This window comes from Pseudophryne corroboree, chromosome 1, assembly GCF_028390025.1.
Source record: "Pseudophryne corroboree isolate aPseCor3 chromosome 1, aPseCor3.hap2, whole genome shotgun sequence".
NCBI classification, from domain to species: Eukaryota; Metazoa; Chordata; class Amphibia; order Anura; family Myobatrachidae; genus Pseudophryne; species Pseudophryne corroboree.
In genome coordinates this window covers 276,748,908-276,764,027 of record NC_086444.1, presented here as the reverse complement: position 1 = coordinate 276,764,027, position 15,120 = coordinate 276,748,908, and the positions used below count along the sequence as shown (strand labels likewise).

Below are 15,120 nucleotides of genomic sequence, written 5' to 3'. Positions count from 1 at the left end.
CGCCCCATCCCCATAGAATCATAATATGAATGAGATTTCCCGTACGGCCGTAGTGCGGGGACAGGACACAGACATATTTGTTATAAGAAGGATCTTGCAGTGTATACAGGAGGTGAGAGAGGGAGCAGAGACTGGGTGACCCGGTTTTCAGCAGCTTCTAAGTTCTTCCTCAGCCCAATAGCAGGCGTGGCTCCCTGACGTCAATGGGCTTGTCCAATAGGGAGGGGACACGCCAGCTAGATATGAATGGCAGCTGTGTGGTCAGTAGAGTATAGTGTATAGTACAGCCGGCCGGGTGTCAGCTTTTCCTCCAGCCGCAGCTGCGCCGCCTGTACCCGGACATGGTGGTCATGGGAGCCCCCAAAGTCATATTCTTCCACGGGAACCAGTCCGAGCAACGGGACTGCAATTCTCTGGCGTCCGTCATGTTACCCATACACAGCCCTAGCAGCCCGGAGTCTGACAGCGGCGATGTCCCCCCGAGGAAGCGGCAGCGACTGACACATCTGAGCCCGGAGGAGAAGGCACTCAGGAGGTGCGGTTACCCTGACTCCGGTCCCTGGGGGGTTACTGCTAGTGCAGCACTGGGGGCATGAGTGCGGAGGAGAACAGCTGTCAGTGTGTAACATTGGATGTAGTCTCTGGGTGCTGTATGTAGTCTGTGTGTGCTGTGCTGCATGGGACTGCTATGGGGCGGAATATATAATATGTATGAGGCGGTATACAGTATAGTCTGTATGGGGCTGAGCTCCCTGCTGTGTGCCTGATCTGCCCCTGACGAAGTAGTCGCCTCTCCTATTCTAGAACACACTTCTGCATGTGCAATGTCTTCTGTCCCCGGGTTATGTGATCCAGCCTGGCAGGGCCAGTGCTGTCAGTGTATGTGATAGGTGGCCTGTCACCATTCATGCTGCTACAGGTCCATCCATGGGTGCCGTCCATGGCTTCTAAGGGTATGCTGATACTTGTAGTCCCATAACAGCCAGACTGTCCTGTTGTATGGTGACACCATTGCTCTCTTTGTTTAGTGATGTCAGATTCCTAGATCACTATTAAATCTGTCCAGTTGCATACAACATGATTTATAATAACTGATATTGTATGTAATATGGAATAGCTGCTCACTGACAGCAGTCCCTCCCTAGTTCCCCGCATCTGGCATGTTGTGCACAGTCTCCCCCCTGTATTCCGGCAATCATATTGCAGTGAGAGCCTGCTGTGGGTGGAAGGATGAGTGGATGCTGCCTGCGTGGCAAGTCAAGGAGCTGCTCTGACGTCACTGGAAATGCTGAATAAATGTGTTTATGCCCCTCTCCTGTCCCCGGCACTTCCTTCCAGCTTGCGCAATGTGTGAAGTTTAGGCAGCATGATGACACTCCCATGTAATATGTGTCATGGAGCAATGTGGGGAATCTGTATTAAGAAACCTTGAATAATTTCACTTGCTGGACGTTGAAAATTATACTAATTACAAGTGTTCAGTAAGAATTATCTACTTTGGAAGTTCCCTTTTAATTAGGACAGCCTATGTTCCTATTGAGGTTTATTGTAAGTGTCGGTTTTGTTTCTGGTTTCTGCATTGCTGGATCCTATAATAAAAGTATTGGATTTCTGCGTTTTTGTACTAGTGATTACAACCCAAATGAGCATTGAATGCCCACAACCATGCCAAGCGTGTGCCACTTCTGCCTTGTCACTCTTCTTTAATCCCCCTGAGGGCGAACTTCCAAGTGCCATCATGGTGGGGGCATAGCGTATCTTGCGACCTGAGAATACGTGTCCTAGTAACAGAACTGAGCCAGTTATCTGTAGAAAGAGGAAATTAGCTTTTTTTAGGTTTTACACAGAAATGTGCAGGCTGATTATATCTGTTTCCTTATGACCAGGAAAGCATGTGACCTCATCTGTGTACTTTGCTCGCATTCCTTATTATCTGCCTGTGGTATCTAGACGCCAGTACTTATAACATGTTCAGTGAGCTGCTATAAAAATCTAGATAATTTACATTTTCTTTTGTTAATACTCTCTCTGTAATTAAGCAGAATGTGATTAACAAATGTCTCTGCTTTGAGCCACAGAAATGCTTCTCTTGTAGGTGCTTCTGCAAATCTTTTAAAAATGCACTAATAATGGGTGAGGTCAGTGATTTCACAAAAGTCAGTCCATTGCAAGTGTACATCCAGTAGCAGCACTGTCCCACTACTAGGGACTGCACCAAGATGCCTTTAGTCTGCATCATCTAGTGATTGAATCATACACATGGCTAACACAAAATGGAGTTTGAATTGTGCGCATATAAGCCATAGGGGGACATTTTACTAAGCAGTGATAAGAGCGGAGAAGTGAGCCAGTGGAGAAGTTACCCATGGCAACCAATCTGCACTGAAGTAACGTCTATATATTGCATACTATATAATGATACAGACCAGCTGATTGGTTGATGGGGCAATTTCTCCACTGGCTCACGTCTTTGCTCTTATCACTGCTTAGTAAAATGTCCCCCTAGTCGCAGTCAATGCTAACATTTAGAAAACCAATGGGGTTGCCTAGAGTGTGCTACATCGGTAATGTGACTCTCATTATTAGGCGTCAATGATGCTACCCCACCTGCCACAGTGGATGAACAAGCAGGCAGTTCTTCTAAGTGGTAGAGGTGAACACTGCCTCCAAATCAAGGCTTGCCCTGGGTGCAGGTCAAAGGCTGCATTGTGGTATCTGTTAATTAGAGTAATCTCTCTGAACTGTATTACACTTCAGTATGCCAAGCATTGCTGGACCTTATAAAACCTAAAACTCTGTTACAAAGCTGTATTGACATACGGTATATGCCCATTTGGCCCTAATATACTAAATGGAATCCTCATGTTTAAAAGTGCAGATGTATTAACTGTTAATTTACATATTGGAGCTGATTGGTTGGTGCTTTTTATCACCTTGCACTTATCACTGGTTTATCACTTCCTTATGTCTTCTCTAGGGTAATCCATCTGCCCCAATAATATGTTCTGTAGGCCACTACATGTTACTAACTGGACAATTCATTAATCCCACAACAATAAAAAAATGAAAGCTGGCCATATGCTCAGTGGTTTAACTGCAAACATCCTACTAATGCGTCTTCACTGTATTTCTAGCACGTAGTGTTTAGAAAAGGTTAAGGTGGCCATCCACTACTCAGACTTGTCTGAACTGCAGATAGCATCAGATTTCTCTTGAACTCTCCCGGGAGCGTCCCGGGAATCGGATCAGACCCTGGCTTTAATTTGCATTGCTTTCACTTCAGATATATCTGATGCAATATATCATGTGCCAGATCGCATCAGGTATATCTGATGCACACATGCTACATGCGATTCATCTGATGCTGCTGCTGCCGCTGTTCCCCCTCTTGGTGGGTGGGAGTGGCCAGGGAGATGCCAGTCAAGTGACGCTTCAGATGAATCTGATCAGATACATCTGAAGTAAAAAAAACACTCCGATGTGCACCTGTTTTCTTCAGATTCAGATAAATAGTTGGGGCAGCCTCAGAGATCTGTAGTTCAGACATATCTGACACGGGAGTGAGCATTGGATCGGAAGAGCCATCCAATGTGACACTTTTCTTCAGATATGACGGTCAGATGCATCGAAATCTGAAGAAAACTGCCCAAATCTGAGTAGTGGATGGGGACCTTTACACTTGATTACATATATCAGATTATTATTTATTCATTTCAGCATTCATGCCCACCCACCCCAGACTTAAGGGGAGATTGGTTACATTCATACTGAAGCTTGTGACTACTTTAGGAAAATTATATAGTGTTTGCAAATGTTGTACTGTTCTCCATATGCCATGATTTTAACAAGCTTGTGTGTATGTTGCTCTAACCAGACTCCTGGGGGTATATTTACTAAAGTACTGGTTTATAGAAGTGGAGATGTTGCCCATAGCAACCAATCAGATTTTACTTGCTGGTTTGTTACATTTGCCTTCTTTTTTTATTTTATTTTTATTTTTTTGAAGCGTCGTTAAAGAAAAATCTTGTCGCTTTCGATCCACCACTACTAGTCTTGTATATTTAGAGCACCTTCTAGAAGTTAATAGCTAGAACCTGGTTGCTATGGGCAACTTCGACACTTCTACAAACCTGCACATTAGTTATTATACCCTCTAGAATCTAAAGGTCCCTAAAACTTGGCGATATGAACTATTTTTCAGTTACGATTTTTTGCCTACACACTGAACAATTTGACATTACAAACATCAATATTGTCCAAATTGCCTTGCGATGATAAATGATGATAGACCAACGATGAACGACTGCGGGTACGTGCACCGTTTATCGTCTGTGCCTCCACACTGAACGATGGATATATCTTTCTAAAATGTCATCCAGTGTGTAGGGCCCTTTAGGCTTATGAAAGGAGGGTAGAATAGGATAAAACTATCAGTCTAAATCTCCCATGAACTTTGTTTTAAGAACTAGGCCAACAATTTTTATTTTTTTGCCTTCTTCATAAAACCTCAGGACATGACGAGGAAATAGGACATCTGTTTGTCTTACTCAGCAGCATAATTTAGCTGATGCAACATTCTGTAATTATGGTCTCTTCCTGGATTAGAAAGAACTTGCTGCTGGCTTTCCACGGGGGTTACACCTCGTGTGTGAGAATTTATAAGGATTCTCTTTCTTTTCCTGGTGTTCTAGAAATCCCTGTTTGCTCTCACTACATGCTACTACAAGCTTAGACCTGAAACTTGATGTGTACTGGTTGTCCTGATTCCAGTACAGACTTGTGCTGGTTAGAGGGTTGATTTTCATTTTTTTTTTTCAATTTTTCTCTTAATTAGGAAATTAAAAAACAGAGTGGCTGCCCAAACGGCGAGGGACCGAAAAAAAGCCAGAATGAGTGAACTTGAGCAGCAAGTTTTGGATCTCGAATTGGAGGTATAACTGCACAATCTCAACGTTTAATCCTAGAAAATGCAATGTGGTGTCTCTTATTGCATAAAGCACTACTGCCTAGTAAAAGTATTTTTCTTTGTGCCACTAGCCAGAGCGGAGACGGGCAGTTCTTCGGTACTGTATGGTGGATTCCCCCCCCCCTATAGGAAAACAGTGTGGGGGGGGGGGGGGGGGGGGGGGGGAACAATTTTATTGGCAGGAAAATTACAAACCTAGAAAAAGTTCACACATCAACAGGACAAGGATCATATAAAAACATATTGCAGACATGAGAATAGGCATGGGAAACAATTGAAAGGCAAGAAAGCATAAGGACAAACAATTAATTTGTAGGAATACCGTTCTATACAGCATAATGTTTGTTTAATCTTTTGATTTGCCAGTCCTTCCCTATGCCAATACTACTGTTTCTTAATGTATACACCCCACTCTGGAATTAGCTAATATCTGAGATTTCTGCTCATTTCCTGACACTGTATTGGCTGAAAGACAGACTTGGCTCAAGTTTTGCTATTGATAGTTCTCTTAAGGCAAAGGCTGTATCCCAATTATATGTTATCACATTTAGGTGAATTTAGATTAGATATTTTGAAGTTTTTTAATAATACTGTATTGCATTAACATCGTAATTTCTTTAAGCAGACAAAAAAATCCTCCTTTTATTTTACACCAAAAATGTAATCATTCCAATGTTCCCTTCCAGAATGAAAAACTCTTAATTGAAAACGAGGTTTTACGAGAAAAGTCACATGGTCTGTTGACCGAAAACCAAGAACTACGTCAGAGACTGGGCCTTGATGCCCTGGAGGTGAAAGAGGAAGAAGAGGTTGAGGTGAGCCCCTTGAGCCTCACTATGAACCAAAACTCTAACTGCAGAGTCACTGTAACTGTAGAGCACAAACAAAATGCACCAGCAACTCATGAGCTTGGAACCAAATAATGTTCTATTAAACAGAATAATACTGTTGGCTAGGAATGCTGCTAGGTTTGCTAAAAAATGTTTAGTGTGCGACACTCCGTTCGGACAGCTTATGAGTGTTCTTGTGTCCTGTACGCTAGGTGTGTTCTGCTTGTCTACGGCAGGACAGCACAGGGTGTATAGATGAGTCAGCAGGACTTCTTTAAACTACAGCTGCATCCTCATACATCTAGCTTCCATATAGGAACAAGAGAGCAGGTGCACCATACATGGCTGCGTGTGACGTCATGCAGCCGCCCGAAAACGCTCCTGACACCCCGTCTTGCCCAACACGCCACCACAATGCCGCCCCACAACGGCCGCCACTGTACTTAAACAAGGTGATGAGTCCCTAACTATGGTTGGTGCGCAGACTCTGTACATGCAGTCACTGCGTACAGATGCACGGCTGCATTTGGGTCTGAGTAGATCCTTAAGTCACGATGCAACTAGGTAGCACAACGGAACTTGTCATAGGAAAAAAGCTGCGGTTGTTGCATTGCAGCACTTCATATACAGTTTCAGAGACTGTTACACAGATGTACAAGTGTCATAACATTAACTGTCAGACTCCTGTTACATCCGCGTTGCAACACATTGTGACAAAGACGCCCAACACTAGAGTCGCATGGGACATTGCTGTTTGGTGCAACTGCAGCTATGATGAATGAGGACACATCTGGGTGATCTACAATAAAGAATATGTTCCCAGAGTCCCACTGCCACACTAAATGTATTTAGTTTACACAGGAATGATTTACTTTTCTTGGATAAAGCATCTAATTTCTGCTGGTACATCAACCTCGTTTCTAAATGGTTTATGGTCAGGAAGCCGAGTGATGGAATAGAATTAACATTTTATCATGCAATGATTTGAGGACAGGCTCCAGGCAATAATGTGCTTTATTTGCTTACCCCTCCCCTGTCACACAAGCTGTTAGCTTGGATTCTATTTACTTCCGTGTGTTTGCAGGAAGGGTATGTCTCGGTTAGGGACTTAATCATCTGAGTCAGCTTGTCATTTTCTAGCTTTGCATAGACTATAAGGTGTGAGGAAGGAATACTCAATGCAAGACATTATTTTATATTTTTTTGCATAATGTAAAGGCCCTTGGCCATAACACTGCAGAGTGTGTGGTTGATATATAAATATAGTGAAAATAATGCCCAACTTTCCCTTACTTATTTGAGAGCTTACAACTGCCAGAGCACTTTGCTGGGAGAGGATGGTGTTTTTTCTGCAGTCACAAGCTGTTATGACATTCTCAGCTGTACGTGGAAATGTAATTACAGGCTCTCTAGTATCCTCTTCTCATTTTAGAATGAGCTACTAGCTTGTAAGTTGCATGAACTTTGAAAACTATATATACTAATGCTAGAGCCTTGTAGATTATGGTCTCTCTGATTCCTGCTTTACCACTTTAAGTGACTCTCTAATCTCTATTGTCTGTAGGTTCTGATTCAGTCCAGAGAAGATGAAGTCAGGACGGTGACCGGGTCCGCTGAGTCCGCAGCACTCAGACTATGTGCCCCTCTGCAGCAGGAGCAGGCCCAGAAGTCCCCGAACCTGACAGTGTCTACATGGATCCTGACAGCCCTGATACTTCAGACTGTGAGGTAAGTGCTCAGATGGAACATTAAGCTGGCCTCAATCAAGGAGCTAGGCACATAGGCCACTGCTACAGCTTGGTATCTCCCTGCTTCGTGGTGTAGGCTAAACAATAAGGTGAAATCTCTTGTGAATAATTTCTTCAGTATTGTAAACGGCAACTTTTGTCTCGGAAGCCTAGGGAAGAACACACTGTTTACATAAAATGTTCTAGGGTTCTATTAATTGCAGTATGTGTGTTATCTGCATAAATGCAACTGTCTGTGCTGGGTGTGTCTATCTACACCTCACTCTGATGACATTAGCAGCCCTTAGCCGTGGTCACCATCCAGCTGATCTCTCCTCTGGAGCTTTTGTTAGCTGGATATTTTGGTGGCAGGGTGCATATAAATTAGCAAAGCTGGAAAATCAAACAGACTGTTAAATCAGTAAGAAACCTAAAACAATTAAACCTTTAGAACATCAAATAATCTCCAACTAAAAACAATGACATGACCTTTAAAAAGCTAGATAATGTTGGACTATTGAGATATTGCCAAAGAAAACACATTAGAATGTCCTTTTCCAGCTTGTAGCTTGTCTGTATCTGCTTACTCATTTGAGAACAATCCATTTTATGCTTAACAATTAAACATTGTTTTCAGATTCTGAATTTACATGATCACTCTTGCCCAGTTTGCACAGGTGTGGGTCATTAGATCTACAAGCAAAAGGTCTACAGTTATTAGGTCGGGTGTAGTATGGCTGACCGCCGGTCAGCTTACCGACGCCGGGATCCCAGCAGCATACCGACGCCGGGATCCCGGCGGGGAGGGGCGAGTGCAGCAAGCCCCTTGCGGGCTCGGTGGCGACCTGCGGTCGCCACGGGTTCTATTCCCACTCTATGGGTGTCGTGGACACCCACGAGTGGAAATAGTCCCTGCTGGTCGGCATGCCGACCATCGGGATACTGAGCCGGCGGGATGGTGGAGGAGGTCATGTGACTGTCAGTCAGCAGACCGGCGGTCACATGAATACCACCCATTAGGTCAATATGTATTAGGTTGACAGGGTCATTAATTTGACATTAAAAGTCGACAGGGTCAAAAGGTCGACACAACATTTTTAAGGTTTTTTATTTTGTGTTTTTGCTGCCAAAGCACGTGGAACACCAATTAGTGTACCACTTCACTCACCATGCTTCACACAAAGGGGCCTCGCTCCAGGGACTGATCTAGACTTTTCTTTAAGGGGGGCGGTTTACTGTTTGATCTTAACTCCTCCCTCTACAGTCCCAACTCCTCCCATCTGCAATCTTAACTCCTCCTCTCTCAATTCTGACTGAACTTTTTGAGTGAGACTGAGATAGAGCTTTGTGATTGTTCTATGTACATGTGACTGTGCTATGGGGTAATTGTATTTATTAGCCCTAGTACCCACACACCAGCAAGTGAGGGGCAAATGCTCTGTAACCCTTGCTCTCCTGGCTCCTCTGTGCTGCTGTGGTATAAGCTGCAGCCCATCGTTCTGCCAGCTCTCTTCTGCTCAAAAGTGGGTGTGGCTATGACTGTGTTAGGGCCCCCCCCCCCACCCCTAGATCCGGCCCTGCCTCACTCTGCTAGGCACAGGTTACTATTCATAATCTTAGTCCACGTGGATGCTATGTAAAAAAGTTAATCAAAATGCTAAAACCTAAAAAAACCTCTGACAATTTGAACCTGTCGACCGAATGCATGTCAGCCATTAGTGACCAACCTAATGACCTTTCATTGTTGATCTATAGGCCAGATATCATTTGCACGTTGACCATTTGACTGTAAATCTGCATGTTTCTTTGACTTAAAGAATGACCCTTAAATTATATGTACATATGTCATTGTTTTACAGTCTGATATCTTGCTGGGCTTACTGGAAAGTCTGGACTCAGACATGTTGCTTACCTATGAAGGAGAGTTGCCCTGGAACCAGCAAGAAGAGGTTAAAAGAGCTGAATCCGATTCCGTACCCACCACCCCATCTTCTCCTGTGGGGACCACATCAATCAAGCTGGAGGCCATTAATGAATTAATCCGATTCGACCATGTCTACACAAAACCCCTTTGCTCAGAGGAAGATTCTGAGCTAGAAATTAAAACGGAGGAAGCATCTTTTAGCCCTACATGTGTTGTTGCCCCCATCTGTGTGAAGCAAGATGTCCAAGAAGATGAAGTCCCCCATGTACTTGGAATGCAGAGCTTCTTGTCCTGTTCCCAAAATAATCCAGAGAAACCAGCAAACCTGCAGGACACAGGCAGTGACTCTGGGTATGAGGGCTGCACTTCTCCCTTTAGTGACATGTCCTCTCCTTTGAACTCTGACCAGGTTTGGGAGGACACTTTTACCTCTGAACTTTTTCCTCAGCTCCTTAATGTCGTCGACATGCACCAGTCCTGTGATCTTTTGCCTCTTGGTGACCCCACCCTTTTCTGGAATACTGCCCCAGAGACTGACGATGACCCCTTCTAAATACCGTTCTGTGCAGCAAACTGATTTATTATTATTTATCTTCATATACTGGCTTGTTTTTTTTTTTTTTTTTTTTTTATGATTGTTCTAAAGTGTTGTATGTCCACCTCAGAGGCAACGAATTGGTGGCATCCAGCATACTTTATTAATGCCGATGTTCGTTCTTTCTGAAAACCCACAGTATCCTCCTCCCATATAGCTATTGGTGCCTAGTTATTGAAGATTTTAACATATATACAAATTGTAGAATTACAAGCATATGTCTCCATTGGCTACCTGGCTATTCAATCAGAATAGAGATTTGTTCCATACTGGGTGGCTATCACCTGTTAGGGCCTGCCAGTCATTCATCTGTAACACTCACTGCATTCACTCTACATGTTGTGTAATGAGACATACACATGGTGGCATGTTTCTCATTATGGGATCTGCACCACTTGCTATAATTTTCCCTTTTCAGTTCTTGATAGCCTCCTAGGTATCTAAACACTGATATGTTGATCACAAGATAAGGACCACTTTTCCACAAAGCCTGATCTACATTTGGCTGTTTTTCACTTAGAACATTTTTTTTTTTTTTTTGGAAGAGAACAGTCTCCTGAACCAGCACGTTGAGTCACTGTACAAAACATCACAATATCCACCCTTCAGCATGTAGCATACAGGTCAATAAGGAACGGCTGTCATGTTTTCATGGGGCTCCTGCTAACAAGTTTGTGCTGTGTGTGTGTGTGGGTTTTTTTTTTTTTTTTGGGGGGGGGGGGGTTTAACGTGTTGACATCTAATGATTATAGTGGCACGACAAGACAATTTTTTTTTTTTGTATGATCTTACATTATTCTCACCGGTTCAGTCTGTACATGAGGAATGGACATTTCACTCTGATTCCAGAACTTATTTTTATGTTTTACTCTTTAAGTTGTCCTTTTTTGTTAAAGGCAATTTTATTCCCTAATATACTTAAGTTATGGAACTTAAGTCTTTGTATATAGAATAGTTCTATGATAGGAGTTGTGTGCTTTTGAATTATTTAATTCAGCAATGTACAAAACTTCAATTACCCCTCAGCTCAAATTTATATATTGTGAAATTTACTATGTAAATGAATCCATCAACTTTATATTCACTGCCTGTCCATGTTTGGCTTTTTAAAGAAACCTAAAGTTGCTTCCTCCATTTTATTTAAAAAAATAAATAAAATTAAAATAAAGTAAGAATTGTGTTTTGTAACAGAATTGGGGGTGTGGGCGGGAGAGGAACATAAAATAATGTAGAGGTCATGAATATTTGTAAATTCTGGTGCAAACGTCAAGTTTCTTTTAGATGTTCAGCAATAAGGTGCTTCTGTATGCCATTACATGATCAGTAGAATATCAGATATGTTTCAGATGTGCCTCCTGTATACTTCTCGCACATAAAAAATAAGAAATTATAAAGATAGATATATTAAAATCCCGCTTCTAGTTATGGACTAAAGTACTGGAAGCCAAGACTCTTCAGAGCCTCCCTTTCTACAACGTAATTTTTTGGCTTTAAGTCTACTTTAAGGGAAAGACCTCAACATTAATTCACGTGTGGACATTATAGATATGGACAGAAGATGATTTAGCTTAGACTACTTTTCAATCTGGAAAATAAGTTAGTTAGCCAGTTTTCTCAGGACAGTGTCCATCTTTCACTGGAAACATCTATCAAATTTTTATTTATTTATTTTTCATTGTTTTACGTACTATAATTTTATGAAGGAACTTTATTTGCTCTATGCTGAAACTTTAAAGTAATTTGGTACTCTAGCAAAAAATATATATATTTTCTACAAAGTATGGTAATTGCATTATCTATTACAAACCTTTGTTTGGCAACATATTTTACAAAATATTGATATACATACATACATACATACATACATACATACATACATACATACATACAATCACCAGCTCCAGCCATAACTGGAGATGCACGTTGCTGAGGGCTGACCTGTTTCTTTGAAAGGTTGTCGCACCTAATTCTCCCTGCTGATAGCCATGTGTTCTGACGCAGACTTTTATTCACATTCTACATGTACGTTACACAAAAGACTTTTAAGGTGTATACAGGGAACAGCACAACTCGCTTTGTGACTGCAGTCAGTTGGGTGAGGCTGAAACTGTAGAACTGGTTTAAACATAGAATTTGTAAGGCAGGCAGAACATGCCTTCTTCATGTTCATATAAAATACTATTGTATAACTTTTGTAAGAATAAAATTTAATTGGACTAAAATGTTGAAGTCCAACCTTTTCATCAAAAACCTAACCTGGGGCCTAATTCAGATCTGATCGCAGCAGCAAATTTGTTAACTAATGGGCAAAACTATGTGCACTGCAGGGGGGCAGATATAACGTGCAGAGAGAGTTAGATTTGGGTGGGTTTTTTTGTTTCTGTGCAGGGTAAATACTGGTTGCTTTATTTTTACACTGCAATTTAGATTTACAGATTGAACACACCCCACCCAAATCTAAAAGGGGGTACACACGGAGAGATCCGTGTTTAAAATCTAAGCAATCTTAATAGATTGCTTAGATTTTAAGCACAGATCTGTCGTGTGTCTGCCCCCAAGCGAAAGCGATGCGCGGCCCCACGCATCGCTATCGCCAGTGCTAGATTGAGCTGCATGCAGGCTCAATCTAGCGGGTCGCTCACTTCACTGTTGTGTGAAGTGAGCGGCCCCCCGTCCGCTCAGCACATCGCGCTGTGCTGAGCGGAGGGAGAGATGTGTGCTGAGCGGTCTGTGTTAAGATCGCTCAGAACACATCTCTCCCGTCAGTACCCCCCTTAACTCTCTCTGCACATGTTATATCTGCCCACTCTGAAGTGCACGTGGTTTTGCCCATTAGCTAACATTTGCTGCTGTGATCAAATCTGAATTAGGCCCCTGATCCAGAAAATAACAAAAAACAAACTGAAACATACTACAAATTGTGTTTTGAGGGGGGGGGGGGGAATAATTATTATTCTTTGTCTCAATGCTTCTGAAACTAGTTTTATAAACCAATTGCCTAGTAATAGCTATCTGTTATTGTTTGCTAAGTTAAATCCTGGAAGTCCTTATTGTTTCACTTGTGAATTTGGATCTTTTTATTTATCTGATTTGCACACCATTCTTTAGTTGCAAGATACTGTAGTATTTTTAGATTAAGAGATGAAATTTAAGTGTTCCCATGGTTTGAACACACCAGTACAGAATGAGAAGCACAGTATCCAAAATGTCTTGTAAATTTGGGCAGTTACTGGGAGGTGGCCATTCAGACACACAAAGATGTAGAGTGTTGCTGAACTAGTTGAAAACTCAAGGGTCTGTTTGCTAAGCCTTTGAGTCATGTGTCTTGTGTCCTACAAGAACAAAGGGGGGTACACACGGAGCGATGTTCAGCTAATTTCTAAGTAATCTGACTAGATTGCTTAGAACATCGCTCCGTGTGTAGGGGTGCCAGTGACATCGATGCACGGTCCCGCGCGTTGCTATCGCTGGTGCTAGATTGGCACAATCTAGCAGGTCGCTAATTTCACCACTGGGTGAAATAAGCGGCCCCCCGTGTCCGTCCCCTTTTCGCTCAGCACATCGCGCTGTGCTGAGCGGTCTGTGCTAGACCGCTCAGCACACATCTCTGGGGAAATCTCCCCCGTCAGTATGGCCCTTTACAAAGTGAGTTCTACCCTGGGGTTATATGGGTGAAAGAAGGCCTACTTATTCAATAATACATAGCAGTTGCTTTTGCATGAACTTACATATTTCATTAAGAACTTTGGTGTGAGGGAAAAAGAAGACTCTATACTGGGGGTCACTCTTAACTATAATAGAAAAAAGAGAATAGTCCAGCAGATCTTGTCCCTGCTGATATCTGCTTTCTCACCCTCTTGATCGCCTGTTAAATCAGCAGAGGGTGGATGAGAGTATAGCCGGACCTCTGCTGGTATGAAGGAAAGTGCTGTTACTGTTAGAGCATAGCTAACACCCTGATATCAGCTGACGTTGCAGGGTGTCACGCCGCAATTCAGAAATGAGAGAGGGCTAAAGGAGAAAAGAGTGCTACCTGCACCTGGGTGTAATAGCTGGTGGAGTGTGCATGTTCATTTAAGCATGCTGGTCCTGTTTATCCAAATTGACAGTGGCATTAACACTCCACCACAGCCCCACCAGCCAATCAGCTCCTGTTAATTTACATATTGGAGCCGATTGGCTGGTGCATTTATCACCTTGCACTGATCACTGGTTTATCACTTCCTTATGCCATCTCCAGGTTAATACAGCTGCCCCAGAATTCCTAGTAAAATATAGAAATCCAGTAAGATTATAAGAGTAATTTAGTATATTAGCATAAACAGCTAGAGACCACCCTGTATTATTGATTTTGCTGACGTAACATCAGCCATCATATGAAAGGAATTTGGTTATTCATTTGTATTTCTATCTCCTTATGCAATCCTAAGCATTCCTACTCACCCTAGAGGGTTAATAGGGCTAGGAGTGATCCTGTGTGGTAAAACCCACCGTTTTTTTTTTGTTTTTTTTTAAATATTTCATTAAGTGTTTAGAGCTCCAATACCACCTACACTTCTAAATTTGGGTACATATTAGACAACGTGCAAACAATGCGATGTTGCTCGATATTTCCCTTTATCTCCTGGAAAAAATAAGAATTTACTTACCGATAATTCTATTTCTCGTAGTCCGTAGTGGATGCTGGGGACTCCGTAAGGACCATGGGGATAGCGGCTCCGCAGGAGACTGGGCACAAAAGTAAAGCTTTAGAACTACCTGGTGTGCACTGGCTCCTCCCCCTATGACCCTCCTCCAAGCCTCAGTTAGGATACTGTGCCCGGACGAGCGTACACAATAAGGAAGGATTTTGAATCCCGGGTAAGACTCATACCAGCCACACCAATCACACCATATAACTTGTGATCTAAACCCAGTTAACAGCATGATAACAGAGGAGCCTCTAGAAAAGATGGCTCACTACAGCAATAACCCGATTTTTTGGTAACAATAACTATGTACCAGTATTGCAGACAATCCGCACTTGGGATGGGCGCCCAGCATCCACTACGGACTACGAGAAATAGAATTATCGGTAA

General features: G+C 42.6%; 1 protein-coding gene across 1 annotated transcript; it reads left to right on the top strand.

The window, feature by feature from the left end:
* Positions 1–245: 245 nt before the first annotated feature.
* Positions 246–12,117, top strand: XBP1 (X-box binding protein 1). Its single transcript, XM_063964297.1, is given in 7 exon segments — positions 246–535; positions 4,835–4,931; positions 5,653–5,781; positions 7,152–7,157; positions 7,361–7,438; positions 7,441–7,524; positions 9,383–12,117. Coding segments are annotated over 7 exon segments (1,206 nt in total). The 5' UTR covers positions 246–341; the 3' UTR covers positions 10,001–12,117.
* Positions 12,118–15,120: the final 3,003 nt, after the last annotated feature.